Consider the following 17,042-nt stretch of genomic DNA (forward strand, 5'->3'; position numbering starts at 1 on the left):
GTGTAAAATGTGACAGTATCAGACAACAGATTTAGGATGAAAGAAGATAAAAGCTCTGATAACAGCAGGAGTCCATCTCTGTATTATAACTGCTCTCATCACATGTTGCGCACACATGTATTTTGCTGGAATAAGATGTTTTTTCCCACATGGTTTAATACCGAATGTATGTTTTGGAAGATCTCCATGAAGGAGCACCTGGAGGACAGCCTGATGGAGTGCACCACGCAGGATCTGCTGCGATATGACGACTACAACAATGATGGCCACCTCAGTCTGCATGAGTTCTACACCGCTTTCCGTGAGTCTTGCTCTTTGGTTTTTCTCCCTTTCTCTTCGTGTCCATTTTACCTTTTTATTTCATTTTTTTTATCCCCGTATTCTGTCAGAAGTCAAAGGTACAATGTATGTCTCAGAAACAACATTAACCTCTATGCAGTGCACTGAAAAGTTGTTTCTCCCAGGGCAGTGGGAAAATGCAATGAGGGAATACAGAAAAACAGGAGTGTGAACTTCTTGTCGTGATAACTGCACACAGGTCAGGGGAAAATAATCATAGTAATTCTAAGTTGTAGAGTGTGGATACATTGTAGGAGGTTTGGATTGCAATAATATCATCTGAAGCAATAGATTCCCACAGTAAAATGTATATTTTCACAGATTTATGTAATCAAGGTTCATCTGAATAAATCCTGTACAGACGGTTTCTGATGGGTGTTCAAGCATTGAGACATGTTCCAAATCCAGACTGTGTTTGAAAAGCCTGATGGAATTGGAAAAATTCTAAAATTAGAAAAAAAGAGGTCAGAAGAATTATTATTTATGCTCATGGATTTTGTCTTTTTTCAGAATGGTATAATGTGGTTTATTGGGAGTGAAAATAACTTTTCTGACTAAGTTCTGACATTTAACTCTCATGACCAGTCAACTGTTTCCTGTCATCCTGTTGGATATTTCCATTAAATTTGATAACATGGCTCATAACAAAATGTACATGTGGACTGGTAAGAGGATCCAATTATTCCCCAGTTACATCTACAAAAAACTAATCCACAGCTATGTCAGATGAAAAAAACTTGCTTTGTTCTCTTATTATAGCCATATGTATGGACGCTGTGGATCACAAGGCAGTGGTTTAAGCTGATAGGCTCAGGTGCAGAATGCACTCGTACCTGCAGGTTAATCCACAGATTGAGCAGACAAAGTCATAAAAAAGAACATTCTGACTAATAGCAGACATGTTGGTGAAATAATACCTCATTTGATTGATGCAGTTCTAAAATAAAACAGTTTTTCATTAAAGAAACACTATGTCCTACTGCCTCTGAGAGTAAATCACTGCTATTGGAAATTATAAACCATGTCAATGACATGTGGTCATTTTCATTCTGCAAAAAGATATTTAAAACTGAATAATAATTGCTAAACTAGCCCACTTTTTGTGTTCTTTCATCATATTCCACTGGGAAATATAGGCAATGTGTGATTATTCACAGGTCTCTATATCAGAGAAAAACTAAACTATGAGGATGTTTGGATGAATCATGTGTCCAAGTGGACTTGGGTAGTATCGGGGCCAATCTGTGAATCAGTATTCATTCCAATAATTTTCCTTACCCAACAATCATCTAGCAAACATTTATATATATTTGCTGCATTGCAAATATATCTGACATTTGTCCTTTTAAAAATTAACATGACCTCCCACTGTGTAGATTCTGGCAATCTCTATGCAGAGAGGTCTGCCTCTGCACCTTGGCTGTCAGAATAAAAGTGTTTCAGCCACAGATAAATTGATAATTGCAGAGTAGCCTCTGTGCCCAGATTCCGCCATGATTATAGCATCTGGAACAGCCATAATAGCCTTTGGGCTTTAGGCTGAGCGGCAGCTGAGAGCACCAGCAGCTTCCACCTTATTAAGACCAATAATCACTATTCTGCTGCTAATGCAACTGTACCATTAGTCGCTGAATTCCAGAGCTGTGTTCGGCAAAATCTTTAACTTGTTTTTCTTTTTACTCTCTGTCTGCTTCTATTTTACTCCCTCGTACTTCACACTTGAAACAGCTGCGATACAACACTAGACCCAAATCCAGAACTGTGATAAAATCCGATAAAGTTGACGAATCCAGCACTTAGCTGTGGCAGGTGGCCATTTCTCCAGCTCTACCTTCTGCCTGTGCAGCTCCATTAAGCCTCGCCACTAATTTACCCCGGTAATGACTGGTTTTAGTGGGAACTGTCCTTCTATTATTCAGTTACACTCTTCACCTTCCAGATGGGCAGTGCACAGCCATCACATGCTCTTCATCTACCTACATGCTTGCCTGTGGGGTTTTTAGCCAAAGGTTTATTAATGGACTTAATGTCTGACAAGTAAGCAAGCTGAAGATGTGAGTTGGGACCGATAAAACAAGCTATTGATCAGATGATGCTCAAGGTTAACTGTTTGGCTGCAAACAACGTGACACCGTGAGGGGCAATTATTTTCAAGTGTCGCATCTGGTGTCCCTGATAATGTTGATGGGGTGGAATTGTTAAGTTTGCGTGGAGGCAAGTGCATGTGTCTCAGTATGTTTCAAACTGTAGTTGAGTGTGTTTGTGTGTGTTTTCCTGGGATGCACTTAATGGACTCTGCAGAGCTGTTGTGGGAATCTAAGCAGCCAGGAATCACAGGTGTGTTTAGCAGGGTGGAAATATACAATATGGACAAAGCTTGGAAAGTAGAGTAATGGATCTAAATGATAGAGGAGAAGAAGAAAAAAAAACCTTTTTGGATACTGCAGATAGGCCTCTCACAATTATTATATAATTGCCATATTGTGATTATTTGAGATAACTTTTAATTTTAAGCATAAAACCTGGATGAAAACTACTTAGTGGCATTAACATATGTAGCATATGTTATCATTATTTTCACATTGTTCTCCATTGTTTGTCCACACCATAATTTTCATTTACTGGAACAGGGAATATTATACTGTTATTTTTTTGTATTATTTTATGTAGTAAAAGTGATATATTTATTTGTCATATCATCCCAATTGTCCTTTTTTATAATTCTGATCATTTGGACATAGTGTTTACTTTAATCATGGTCTATTTATTCTGATTTGGTACCTTGGTTGAATATGTTAGTAAGTAATTTAGTAAGTCATTGGATATGTATAAAGTCAAAATTCTGTGTTCATAAAAGGCTTGTTCTTCCAAAGACATATGTATGTTTAGTTGTGAAATGAAATTTCAATATTGTGACAGAGCTTGTTGTAGCATTGTGACCTAACCCTGTTTCCACTAGATCATCCCCCACTACGCAGCTTGTCAAATCGTCAGGGTCTAGTTTTAGAAAGTGGCCTAATTTAATGTTATGCTAGCATTTATGGGATAAAGCTCACCTGTCACAGCTTACACAGCTTTATCATCAGCCTTTCTCTTTGCAAAATCATGTCTCAAGCCTAGTGTTTTTTCTAGGAATTTCACCTTTTCTTCAACTGTATTAGTAGTTAACCATCTCTATTGTCATTCATATTTCATAGTGTTATGGATTACCAACAACAGCCTTGCTTATGACACAGTATCTCGTCCAAATATTGCAAACCAGAACTTTTCAAGTAGTTGCAAATAGTCAGCCCATCTCATTAGGAATCCTTGATCTGAACTGGCCTTACTCTTCACAGCTGAAATCCAATAACTTAGTGGCATGAATAAAAAGTTACCATTATACATTATGCAGGCCTACAGATCTCAAAGTTTTGGAGTAAAACTGCATTTCATATTAAAAATTTCTGGATAGGGGTATGTTTCACTCTTCAACCATCCATAAAAGAAAATAAATCATATCAGCAGTTTTGATGGATAGGTTGGGTGCTGGCAGCACTGGGTTAGATTTAGGGATAGATGCCAGTGTTTGATTTACTCAAGAAGAAATGACTTCTCCAAAATAAAGCAAATGTGGAAGCACCTTAAAGTTGGAATACAACTGAATCCTGCTCCGAAAAGCCCGGTCTCCCACTGACTGAGTGTTCTGCCTAAATAATTTTTCTATGAGTCATTCCAGTGTTTTATTGTTTTATTTTGAGGTTCATTATTAATTTCTACTGTTTATCAAATCTCAGGGAAAATAGAAGCTTTGGTGTCTGCCATGTTGGGCTTTGATTGACAGGTCTGTATGATAGCTCACTTACCTGCTGAGTTAGACCACTGGATTATTGATTTGATTGATTGAACTGATTTAGTGATTTATTCCAAACATGCAGTGGAATTTAACATATATGCAAACTACCAAAACATACATAATAATACAAATATCAAGAATGATAACATTCTTAGACAGAAGAACAGCACACTAGTTCCATTTACATGCCTAAAAAGGGGTGGGAAGAAGTGGAACTTGAGCTACAATGTTATTCTGATCATAACCAAATATCTTGTGTAGCCTAAACCTTACAAGTTTTGGGACCCTCTTGGAGGTAAAGACAAAAGTTTAGAGGATATTTCATTTATAAATTGTATCATAATGTACGGGGTGGACTTTGCATGTTCCCCAACCGTCCAAACCATCCATGCACACCTGGTCAATGTAAATAAACGTAGGTATGAATTTAAGAGTGAATGGTTGTCCGTCTGTGTGTGTCAGCCCTATGGTGAACTGGTCCAGGGTTTACCCATTGTTAGCTGGGATAGGTTTCAGCACCCCTCTCTCAAGGACTAAGCATTCCATGGAATTAATTAAATGTATTATATTGTGTGATTCCATTTTGTTTCCAAAAATATTGCATTTCCATTGAATGTGTTGTTTTCAACTAAAATGTGGGATCTCTAACAAGCATTTTTCCATCTCGTAACTCAATGCACCAGTTTAGGAAGTGTACCAAACTGTTTCAGTTATCTCCTCTGCAGCTCTGGTCCCACTCTGCTTTTTGTTCTTCACAGCTTTGATGTAACAGTCTCAGACTTTTAGCTGTTTCACAACTCCAGCTCCATTACTCCCACAGTCCTTGAACTCTCTATACATGTTATTAAGAGGAGCTACTGTTTTTTTTTTTATTGTCCTTTGTTTTCTTTGGCTCATTTAACAACAAGCATTCATCTCTACAAAGCTCTGTTCTGTTTCTATCCAAATCTATTTTATGTGTTTAACCATAAATTCAATATACTGGCCCTGATAATCCTCTGATTGTGTTGTTTTTGGGCCTTATTTTACACCTTACAGTCCCAACAGGTTGTCTTTTTTCCACCATCTCCCTGGCATCCAGATTTTACTTGAAGTATGTAATTATAGTCAAAGAGCAAGCTAAATTGAATTTTACAGATGTAATTTGAAAAGAACTGGCGATCACCAAGAGACAGCAATCACATTTACATTTTTGTTCCAGGAATTTAGGTGATGATGATGAATGTAATTAGCAGATACGCAGAAAATCATTTCCATTCTTAAAAAAAAGTCTCAGTGCTGAAAAGAGATACTGCAGATATGCAATTACATATTGAAGAAGAGTGATGTTTAAATGTACCTGAGAAATCCATGACATATTTCTGAGGAGAGTTACAGTTAGGGAAGTATCATTGTACAAGTGCCAAGCACTGATTATTGGAATTGGGTAGATTAATTGGCACCAGCAAAACATTTTACAAACTATCTTTCTTTCCATCCAGTGATTTCATTTACATATTTAATTTGTTCATTAAAAAAATCCAAAAGCCAGTTTCTGTAACTGAGGATTGGACTGCCAAGGCCCTGGCCTTGGTCTGCTGTCCGATCCACAATGTACCGGACCCTTCTGCTTCCCCTTGTGGGTGGTGGGCCCACAAGGCAATGAGCCCATGTCTCCAGTTCGGACCTGGCCTGGCGGGACCCCATAGGCAAAGGCCCGACTGCCAAGCGCTTGCCCACAGGCCCCAACTCCAGGCCTGGCTCCAGGGCGGAGCCCCGGTAATGATCTCTTGGTATTTGCCGGCATCAGGGTCTTCTGAACTGTTCTTCATCTGGCCCTTCGCGTAGGACCAATCTGCCATGGGACCCTGGCAACATAGGTCCTAGGGTCATTAGGGCTATCAAACTCCTCCACCACGGTAAGGTGACAGTTCAAGGAGGTTTTGACTCTCACCTATGGTCATGAGCTCTGGGTAATGACCGAACGAATGAGGTCGCGAGTACCAGCAGTCGAAATGAGTTTCCTCTGCAGGGTGGCCAGGCTCAGCCTTAGAGGTAGGATGAGTACAGCCACTGCTCCTCCTTGTCAAGAGGAGTTGAAGTAGTTTGGGCATCTAGTGAGGATGCCTCCTGGATGCCTCCCTGGGGAGGTGTTTTGGGCATGTCCATCCAGGAGGAGACCTCGGGGCCGACCCAGGAGACGCAGGAGGGATTATATATCTCTCGGCTGGCCTGGGAATGCCCCCAGAGGAGCTGGTGGAAGTGCCAGGGTAGAGGGCTGTCTGGGCTTCTCTGCTGAGGCTGCTGCCCCTGTGACCCAGACCCAGATAAGCAGAAGAAGACACGGACGCATACATTAAAAAAATCATGTAAAAATACAGAAAACCCTCAAAATATTGCAAAAGGTTTTCCTGCTTGGGATAGGTAGAACCATTGGTGTAACTATAAAACATCAAAGCAAATTAAATGCAATCAAAACACATGGAGTAAATAACTGTGTGTATGTGTGTAAACCAATAATAAAACTAACAGTCAAGGAATTAATCCAAGAACAAGCATAAATGCCTCATTACATCAAAAACAGCAGCCATACACCCCAACATATGAGGCACTGCTTTTAACCTGTGTTTAAGTGGTCAGAAGGTGAAGAAGTGTTTCTTATTTTACAAAGTGAGTTTGGCAAATGTTAGACAAAGGCTTTGAAATCATGTTTTGATCTGTTACATCTAGATCCTCCTCGGTCAGACAGAACATTATTGTATGCAATAAAACATCTAAATGGTAAACCTTTAAACCATGATTTTGAAGATCATGAACAATTGTATCTCTCAATAGCTTCATAACAGTACTAGATGAAAATTAACTCAAATTAACATTTTATCTGCATTTGGATGGAAATTTGTCTGAAAAAATAGCCCTTAATGTTTAGTTAATCAGTTAGTCAGTTCTAAATGAAGTCAAAGATTAAAAATCCACTATGAGGTGGCCTGTACTAAGGATTCACTCGCCTGTGTATTCATTTTGCTTCCATAGATTATATATATCTACAACCATCTACAAACACTGATATCTTTGACTGATTTTAAAGAGAGTGTTAAATCTCCGGAATCAAGGCTTTTGGTCTGTAAATGTTTCAACTGATTGTATATGCTTTTTTTCTGTGTATGTAAATGCTTTTATTATTGTAAACTGTAATTATGTGACTGTATCACTGGCGTCTTTGCCAGGTCTCCCTTGAAAAAGAGATCCCCCATCTCAATGGGACCAACCTGGTTAAATAAAGGTTAAACAAGAAAAGCACTCGGAGAGTGCAGACCTCCGCCAAGACAGATCTGCCCCCCCCCCCCCCCCCCCCCCCCCCCCCGCCGATCACCACCAAAATTTAATCATTTCTTCCTTGTGCCAGTATCAACATTTCCTGAAAATTTCATGAAAATCTGTCCATAACTTTTTGAGTTATCTTGCTAACAAACAAACACGCACGCAAACACACAAAGCAAAGTGATCACAATACCTCCTTGCGGAGGTAATGAAAATTAAAAAAAATAAATAAATAATTATCAGTGGACAGAGGAGCTGTGATCTCACCCATTTTGGTTTATGAAAGCAGTAGTCTGCAGTTTGGCCGTGGTCATATTGCCTTTTGAAACCCAGAAGTGACAAAGAAAACAGGGGATCATGACTACTAAATGAGCTAATGCTAAGTGCTAGCACTAAGTGTGAAACTGTAAGCTTATTTGAGCATTGTGAAACAAAAATAATTTTACAATTTTGTTGGTGGATTATTTTAACCACAACTACAGTGGAGCGGTTCGTACAGTGCTTTATTAAATAAATTAAAACATCAAAAGCCCAAGAGTCAGGTCACACAGACCTGTCAATCAAAGTCCAACATTGCAGACATCAAACCTTTAACCTGAGATCTGATTAATAGAGGAGATATTTAAGATGGACCACCAGTTTACTTGTTAAAGAGTCCAGATGTAACCAGAATGAGTCCTGGGGAAAAAACAAACAAACAATTGAATAAAGTGACTTCCTTTTTTGTGGACCAAACACAACTTAAAGATACTTGTGCAATGGTATCATTTTGGAGCTGAGGTCCTTGACTCTTTATGGCTTCTCATGCTACAAACATAACAGACATGTTTAATATCAAATATGGCCGAAGATTCATAGACCAAGAGTATGCTTGAATAGTACTTTTACTTAAACACCGCTTATTCAGATGTAAGCTTCTTTTATTTTCTTTTTCAGATTGTTTTCACTAATTGCTGTATCAGCTATGAACAAAAATAAAAGACAGTCCTGTCAGTCAAATTCACAAAACTGATAGTGTTGGCTGATGTTTTTATTCAATGCTGTGTTTTTCAGATCTTTCTTCTTTACTTCTTTACTAATTGGGAATCACATTAGTAGTTTTGAGGTTAAACTCAATAATGCCGCAAAAGGAATGACCTCTCCTCCTGTTCTACAGAATGAATAATTACCTTTATTTTTGGCACAGAACATGCAGGACAGAGATAACAGTATAATGGGTTGAAATAAGCTTTGTGGTTTCCTAGCGTATGCATAGTTCCACAGGTTCCTCGCGGTTAATATTTGTTAGTCATATGTTTTAATCATAGTGTAGGAGTTAGATCTTGTATGCATGCCCCTTTGTAGTGTTTTGTAGGACCTCTGTAATTGCACAGTAATAAATGCACAGGAGTTTGCTTAGCAGACACTGGCACTGGTACCGGAGCAGAGATGACTCACATTAACTGTACATAAGACAAGAGTGAAATAACTCTGAAACGAACTGGCTTTTTGACAGATAACTGCCAATATAATATATACAGTTGTACAAGGTCAAAGCTCCTTTACTGATACATGTGTAGTATAATAAGTTGCCCTGCAGTCATACATGGGCTGCATCTGCGTTATGTAAAGTAGCCTTTTGCAAATGTACATCTGATAATATAGGCAGTCGACTTCATAATATTGGTTTCTCCACAGATCACAGTGCCTGTACACCTTTTGCACATTGCGTATGTATAGGAGGACACTGAGGCATAGGTATTGTTTTACAGCACATAATAATAATTTAAAAAAAAAGATAATACACTAAAACAAGCACTTGCAAAACACTGTTGCTTCCAAAATGTCCCTAGAATACAGAAATTATATATAGACTGGACATAAGAACACAGAGGCTTTGATTTGCTAGAGTTTTTAGCATTAGTTCAACAAAGGGGCATAGAGTTGCATGCAAAGAGTCATCCAGTCTGATGAAAAGCAGTATTTGTTCCCATAAAATATCATGTCATTTTGAAAAAAAAAAAAAAAAAAAAAAAAAAAGCCTTTATATTCTATGCTCTATAGTCTATGCTACACAAGTCGGTAATAAACCATATAAAAAAAGCAGAGAATCCAGTTTTTCATCTAAAATTGCATTTTTCAATGATTTAATTTTAATTTAATTTAATTTATTTGCACAAAATAAAAACAGCAATCGAAAAAACAACATTCAAACAAGTAACAAAATTGTGCAGGAGAGGTTAGAAGCCAAAAAGAAGGCTTATATGAATACCTCCCCCGAAATGAACAATACACAGAAACAAAAAAAAAAAAAAAGAATTAAAAAATACAATATAACTGAAATAAGCTAAAGTAAAAACAATAAAAATGTAATCCACATTACAAATCATCAAAAACATATCAAGTGATACACAGCCTTACATTTTTTCATGAATTAAAGTCCTTTTCAGATGCTTCTTAAACAATGATAAAGTAGATGTTGATTGAAGTTCAGGTCTTAGATTATTCCACAGATTTGGCCCACGATATTTCAGAGAATACTGACAGACAGAAGTTAGGCAGTATGGAAGATAAAATTTGCTTAAAAATCGTGTCGGAAAGTTGTGAATAACAGAAGACAATATAAAGAAATTGTGAAAAACTTTAGGAAGAATATGAGTAAAGTGAACATATTTGTACATGAAGACACAGGTCTGGTAAACGTTGACATCAAAAACTGAGAGAAGATTGAATTTTTTGAAAAGAGGAGCAGATGAGTCGAGTCTCTTAGAAAAACTGATCATTCTTAAAAATTTCTTTTGAATTAAGAGAATCTTATTGAGATACGTGGGACAGGTTGCCGCCCAAACAGTATTGCAATAAATAATGTAAGGATAAATTAAGCAATAATAAAAAGTCAAGAAACAAGAATGATTTATCAATGAATGAACTCTGTTCAAAATGTCAATTGACTTCATGATTTTTTTACAGACAAGATTAATATAAGATTTCCAATTCAATTTTTCATTTACAATAACACCCAAAAATTTAACGTAAGATACCTGGGTTATTTCGAAGTTATCTATGAATATTTTGTTGTTTTCCTTGTTATACTTCTTATTTTTGTTACAAAATATGATAAAATTAGATTTTGGGGTATTGAGAGAGAGTTTATTCATCTGAAACCATCTAGAAATAGACGATAGTTCTTCATTTGCTTCTCTAACCAGTGTATTGAAATTTTCATGTGATATAACCAAACACGGGTCATCAGCAAATAAAAGAGGCAAGACGTTTTTACATACCATAGGGAGATCATTGATGTAAATCAAAAAAAGGAGAGGCCCAAGAATCGAACCCTGAGGAACCCCACACATTATCTTAGCTCTATTTGAATTATACTTATTGAATAATACATACTGTTCTCTGTTATTTAGATAATCCTGTAGCCATGTCAAGGCAACATCATCAAATCCATATTTCTGTAATTTTGCAATGAGAATGTGATGATCAACTGTATCAAATGCTTTGGATAAGTCTAAAAATATGCCAAGAGATATTTTTTTGTTATCTAGGTCTGTAGAGATTTTATGAACAAACTGCAAAAGAGCCATGTCCGTTGACATGTTTTTTCTGAAGCCATATTGATGGTTATATAATATATTACTTCCATCCAAATATTTTATTATTCTTGTGTATACTAGCTTCTCCATTACTTTAGAGAAAAAGGGTAAAACAGATATAGGACGATAATTTGTGAATGTACTGGAATCCCCCGATTTAAACAGTGGTATTACTTTGGCTACTTTGAGGTCACTTGGTACAACACCTGATTTAAAAGATACAGATATAATATATGTCAAAGGCTCAATAATAGAGGAAACTACCTCCTTAATCATGATGGAATCATAATGTCATCAATCTACATCCTGCTACTACCATCAACATTTTTGAGGAATATTTTTACAGTAATATTCAGGAGGAGCTAATGCAGAGTGTCTGCAGATCCAAAAAAACTCTTAAATTTGATTGTTGTACATTACAGCCCTAATTTATCGTAAAATTGAGTGTTGATCATTTTGTCATAATGGAGAGGGGAATGAATGGAGCCTCCAACAATCATTCATAGATGGAGAGGTTCAGGTATGAGCTTGAAAATCAGAAGCAGAAACATTAGTCATGGACAAATGGAAATATAACGCTAGCTGGATTTATGAAACCTGTTGTACTGTTATTTATGTGAAGATAATGTCTTAAATTTGCCCAAAGATCCCTTAAAAAATGTCTTTAAAAGTCATACATTTGGCCTCCACAAACATATAGGTACACTGCAATGAGTTAAATGTTCACTGTAAAGATGGAACTTACTTGTGAAAGCTCTTTTTATATCCTATTTTGTTGTTGTTGTTTTTTTCTCAAATGAAACAGCGTAGAAGATACAGTTATCCAGAAAAGTAAATTTTTCATTGAAACAGGATAAAAAAAAGCAAAACTGGTTTGATTTTGTGCTTTTTTCCCCAGTGAGAAGCCTTTAGAGAGTTGTTTGACCACATGAACCTTATTAAATAGACAGTCCCTCCAGAAAAATGTGATTATGTGATCACATAATTTGAAGCATAATAGCAAATAGCGCACATTATGCGGGGGTCCACATTTTTTCAAAAAGGGCGAATATTCACCGCAATAACAGCATATTACTGTGCAAAATACATGAAATATGCGGGGCTCGCATGGTTTCATAATTCCCCCATTTTTCCGCATGAAGCTTAAAAAAAATTGCATTGTAACTTGTCACAGGTAGTGATGTAATATGCGACTCGCAATGTCATCGGCTCGCGCATCCACAGAAGGTGAACTAACCGTGAGCCTTAGAACAAATCCTGCTAGATGAAAAAAAAATCTGCCAAAGACAGAGCTAACCAGTACCCCGAAAGCAGGTTCATACTACTTTATACCCCGTGCAACTGTACGTTGGAACATAAGAGAAAACTGGCACTGGAGCACAAAACATTTGAAAATGGTTTCTGCTGCAGTGATAATTATATTATATGAACATAAAGGCTATAATGGCCTTGAAACAGATGGCCTGTTCTCCCTCACTTTTGTGAAGCAAGAAAGAAATATTTTACTTTTGACACTTGTGACTATGCCAAGCCATGTTTGAGGCATGATTCGAAAATAAAGAATGAAAACATAACCAGCACTTTCTGTGATGTAGTGTATGCTTACTTTTTGTATGTTTACTTATTCATTCATTCATTTTCTGAACCCGCTTTATCCCCACTAGGGTCACGGGGGTCGCCTGGAGCCTATCCCAGCTACATAGGGGCAAAGGCGGGGTACACCCTGGACAAGTCGCCAGTTCATCGCAGGGCTGACATATAGAGACAAACAATCACTCTCACATTCACACCTATGGGCAATTTAGATGAACCAATTAACCTATTAGTGCATGTCTTTGGATGGTGGGAGGAAGCCGGAGTACCCGGAGAGAACCCACGCAGACACGGAGAGAACATGCAAACTCCACACAGAAAGGTCCCACCCCCCGTCGACTGGTGTTGGAATCGAACCCAGGACCTTCTTGCTGTAAGGCACGAGTGCTAACCACTGCACCACCGTGTCGCCCATGTTTACTTATCATAGGATGTAATTAGACATGCTTTATTTAATAGTAGCCTAGTTAGAACAGGGTGTGGGAGAGTAATCTTTTTTTTTTTCATTGAAACGCATGTTTTTCCAGTTCTTGCATATTTTTGCAACTTTCCTTTTTTTGCAATTTCCTGCAATTCCACTGCATTAAATCACATAACAACCTTGCATATTCCATCGCATAATCACAGATTTTTGCTTAAATTTTCCTGGAAGGACTGAATAGATGAAATCTCAAGGTGTAAACACTGTGCATCTCTAAACTTGGCTCAGCCATTACACAAAAGTGGATGGAGCCTCGATCAGCACTGCCAGAAAAGTGAAATAACAAGGCTCATCACATGACGACTACTAACCAAGATGTTTTATTATATTTTTATGGTACTGTCCTGAATACCTGCATAGTGTACTCTTCATCAAACTGAACACTGAATTGAGAGTAAGTAAGTAACCTTTATTTATATAGCACTTTTAACAAAAATAATTCACAGTGCTTTACAGTAAAAACTGGAAAAAGTAAGACAGATAGTATAACAAGTTCACCTTCACTACAAATGTTAAAATGATGAAGGGCAAACTCTATGAGAAAGAAGTAGCAGGGTAGCATGGATATAAAAGAGAGGACACAGGAAACATTTGAGTGCAAAACAAGAAATAAAGAAAAAAATACTTTTAAAAGACCTTTACGCTCCCCAAAAAACTCCAAAAGTTTCTTGTATTGTAGCGGCAAATATAATTTTTTTTTCTGGCAGATTTAATTTTCTCAATGACCTTGGGTGCTTTGAGACTTACTTTCGCTTATTAATATATGTTAACAGAACCAGAAGTTGTTGAGGTGCAGTAAAATTAACAGTCGTGTTTTATCATTTGTGAAAACACACATCTGGTGAGCATCTAATTAGTACCAGAATACTTTTCTCTTTTCTTACCGTTGGTTGTCTTTTTCATCCCACAACCTGAGCTTCCCCTTGAAGCTTGTTCGCTTATTTAACTTAATTTTCCACTCTGTCTCTATTTCTTTCCTTTCATTCCAGTTTAGAGTGAATTTATATGTATTGTTCAAATTCTACAGTAAAAGAAAAAAAATCACAGAGGTACTTGGGGAACATGTTGTATCAGATTACTGGAATTGTTTTCTCGCAGTATGAGTCTATATATTCTTCTCTTGCACTGATCACCTATAACATTCTGACCAATGACAGGAGAACTGGTATTAACCCTTTCATGCATGAATTGTGAGAACCTTAGTCAAGATTTTTTTCTTCAGTGTTTTTATTCCTCCTTAGGCATGAAAAAAACAATGCGATTGAGTTTTTTTATTCCTATGGAGTTACAAAAATATCCATCCATCCATTTTCTTCCGCTTTATCCGGGGCCGGGTCTCGGGGGCAACAGTCTAATCAGTGATGCCCAGACTTCCCTCTCCCCAGACACCTCCTCCAGCTCTTCCGGGGGGACCCCGAGGCGTTCCCAGGCCAGCCGAGAGACATAGTCTCTCCAGCGTATCCTGGGTCTTCCCCGAGGTCTCCTCCCGGTGGGACATGCCTGGAACACCTCCCCAGGGAGGCATCCAGGAGGCGTCCGAAACAGATGCCTGAGCCACCTCAGCTGGCCCCTCTCGATGCAGGGGAGCAGCGGCTCTACTCCGAGCTCCTCCCTGGTGACTGAGCTCCTCACCCTATCCCTAAGGGTGCGCCCAGCCACCCTGCGGAGGAAACTCATTTCGACCGCTTGTATCCGGGATCTTGTCCTTTCGGTCATGACCCAAAGCTCATGACCATAGGTGAGGTTAGGAACGTAGATTGACCAGTAAATCGAGAGCTTCGCCTCTCGGCTCAGCTCCTTCTTCACCACAACCGACCGGTACAGCGACTGCATCACTGCAGACGCTGCACCGATCCGTCTGTCAATCTCACGCTCCATCCTTCCCTCACTCGTGAACAAGACCTCAAGATACTTAAACTCCTCCACTTGGGGCAAAGACTCCCCACCGACCCGGAGAGGGAAAACCACCTTTTTCCGGTCGAGAACCATGGCCTCGGATTTGGAGGTGCTGATCCTCATCCCGCTCGCTTCACACTCGGCTGCAAACCGCCCCAGGGCACGCTGGAGGTCCAGGTTCGATGAGGCCAACAGGACAACGTCATCTGCGAAAAGCACAGATGAAATCCTGTGGTCCCCAAACCGGACCCCCTCCGGCCCCTGGCTGTGCCTAGAAATTCTGTCCATAAAAATTATGAAAAGAACCGGTGACAAAGGGCAGCCCTGCTGGAGTCCAACATGCACCTGGAACAGGTCTGACTTACTGCTGGCAATGCGAACCAGGCTCCTGCTTCGGTCATACAAGGACCGGACTGCCCTTAGCAAAGGGCCCCGGACCCCATACTCCCGAAGCCCCCCCCACAGGATACCACGAGGGACACGGTCGAACGTTCAACTATCGGTCGGATCTTCCTCTCCAGTACCCTGGAATAGACTTTCCCCGGGAGGCTGAGAAGTGTGATCCCCCTATAGTTGGAGCATATCCTCCGGTCCCCCTTCTTAAAAAGGGGGACCACCACCCCGGTCTGCCAATCCAGAGGTACTGTCCCTGACTGCCACGCGATGTTACAGAGATGTGTCAACCAAGACAGTCCCTGCACATCCAGAGACTTAAGGTACTCAGGGCGAATCTCATCCACCCCTGGTGCCCTGCCACCGAGGAGCTTGCCAACCACCTCGGTGACTTCAGCTTGGGTGATGGACAAGTCCACCTCTGAGACCTCAGCCTCTGCTTCCTCCATGGAAGACGTGACAGTGGGATTGAGGAAATCCTCGAAGTATTCCTTACACTGTCCGACAACATCCCCAGTCGAGGCCAGCAGCTCCCCACTTCCACTGTAAACAGTGTTGGTGGTGCACTGCTTTCCCCTTCTGAGGTGCCGGATGGTTTGCCAGAATTTCCTCGAGGCTGACCGATAGTCCTCCTCCATGGCCTCCCCAAACTCCACCCAGGCCCGAGTTTTTGCCTCCACAACCGCTTGGGCTGCAGCACGCTTGGCCTTCCGGTACCCATCAGCTGCCTCGGGAGTCCCACGGACCAACAAGGCTCGATAAGACTCCTTCTTCAGCTTGACGGCATCCCTTACTTCCAAAAATATCCATGCATTTAATTTTTGAAGAAAAGAAACATGTTTAAAACCCAATATCAGAAAGTGACATGAAAACAATGAAAAAAACATTTTTAATGCTGCTAATCTGATGTCTTCTCACATTTTAACATATTCTGATGCTAGTACTTACTCACTTCATGGAGATAATATGCAAAAAAAAACTTTCTTGTCTAACAAATAACAATTGATTTACACTTAAACATGTTAGTGCAGATCAGATTTAACAAGAACAGCAAAGTTACAGTAATAGTCTGAATGTCAGTGTATGAGATGGTGTGTAAGTGTTCACTGTGTTGGCTGATATGGAACTAAACATCAAAACCCATGAATATACAAGAGAACAGCTGGAGAAGAACTGTCCACTGTAGTGGCCTATGCATGAAAGGGTTAATATTGATAAAGTCAACACAGTTTTACCTTTGACTGGGTTGTATGTATTCAGCAGCAAGTGAACATTTGGTCCTCATAGCTGATGTGTTGGAAGCAGAAAAATGAACAACATAAGGAACTGAGTGACTTTGACCAGGTCCATATTATAATGGTGAAGACCAGGTCAGAGCATCTCCAACTGCAGGTTTTGTTGGGTGTTCCTGGTCTGCAATGGTTAGTACTGACCAAAATTGGACTAAGGAAGGACTACATGGATCAGACTTAAAGGTGGGGTAGGAGATGTTTTCCTGGAGCATTTGTTATTACATTGCTTAAATCCCTTCATACCCTGATTACAAGCAATTAATTAAATGCTCTAACACAAAACATTTAAAAAATTTAGTCACCTGTGGAACCGACAGGACTGAAAAAACACC

The 17,042-nt window shown here is 39.3% G+C and overlaps 1 protein-coding gene across 2 annotated transcripts in view; it reads left to right on the forward strand.

Moving 5' to 3' along the window:
* The window catches only part of fstl4 (follistatin-like 4), a 450,022-nt gene that overhangs the window by 303,059 nt on the left and 129,921 nt on the right, over positions 1 to 17,042 (forward strand). For both annotated transcript variants that reach the window (XR_003937211.1, XM_030153338.1), the window contains exon 6: positions 181 to 301. Coding sequence is in view for 1 of the 2 variants with exons in the window: in XM_030153338.1 (XP_030009198.1) it covers positions 181 to 301 (121 nt within the window). In the remaining variant the exon portion in view is untranslated. The remainder of the gene's footprint in view (positions 1 to 180; positions 302 to 17,042) is intronic.

This window comes from Sphaeramia orbicularis, chromosome 14, assembly GCF_902148855.1.
Source record: "Sphaeramia orbicularis chromosome 14, fSphaOr1.1, whole genome shotgun sequence".
Classification (NCBI taxonomy): domain Eukaryota; kingdom Metazoa; phylum Chordata; class Actinopteri; order Kurtiformes; family Apogonidae; genus Sphaeramia; species Sphaeramia orbicularis.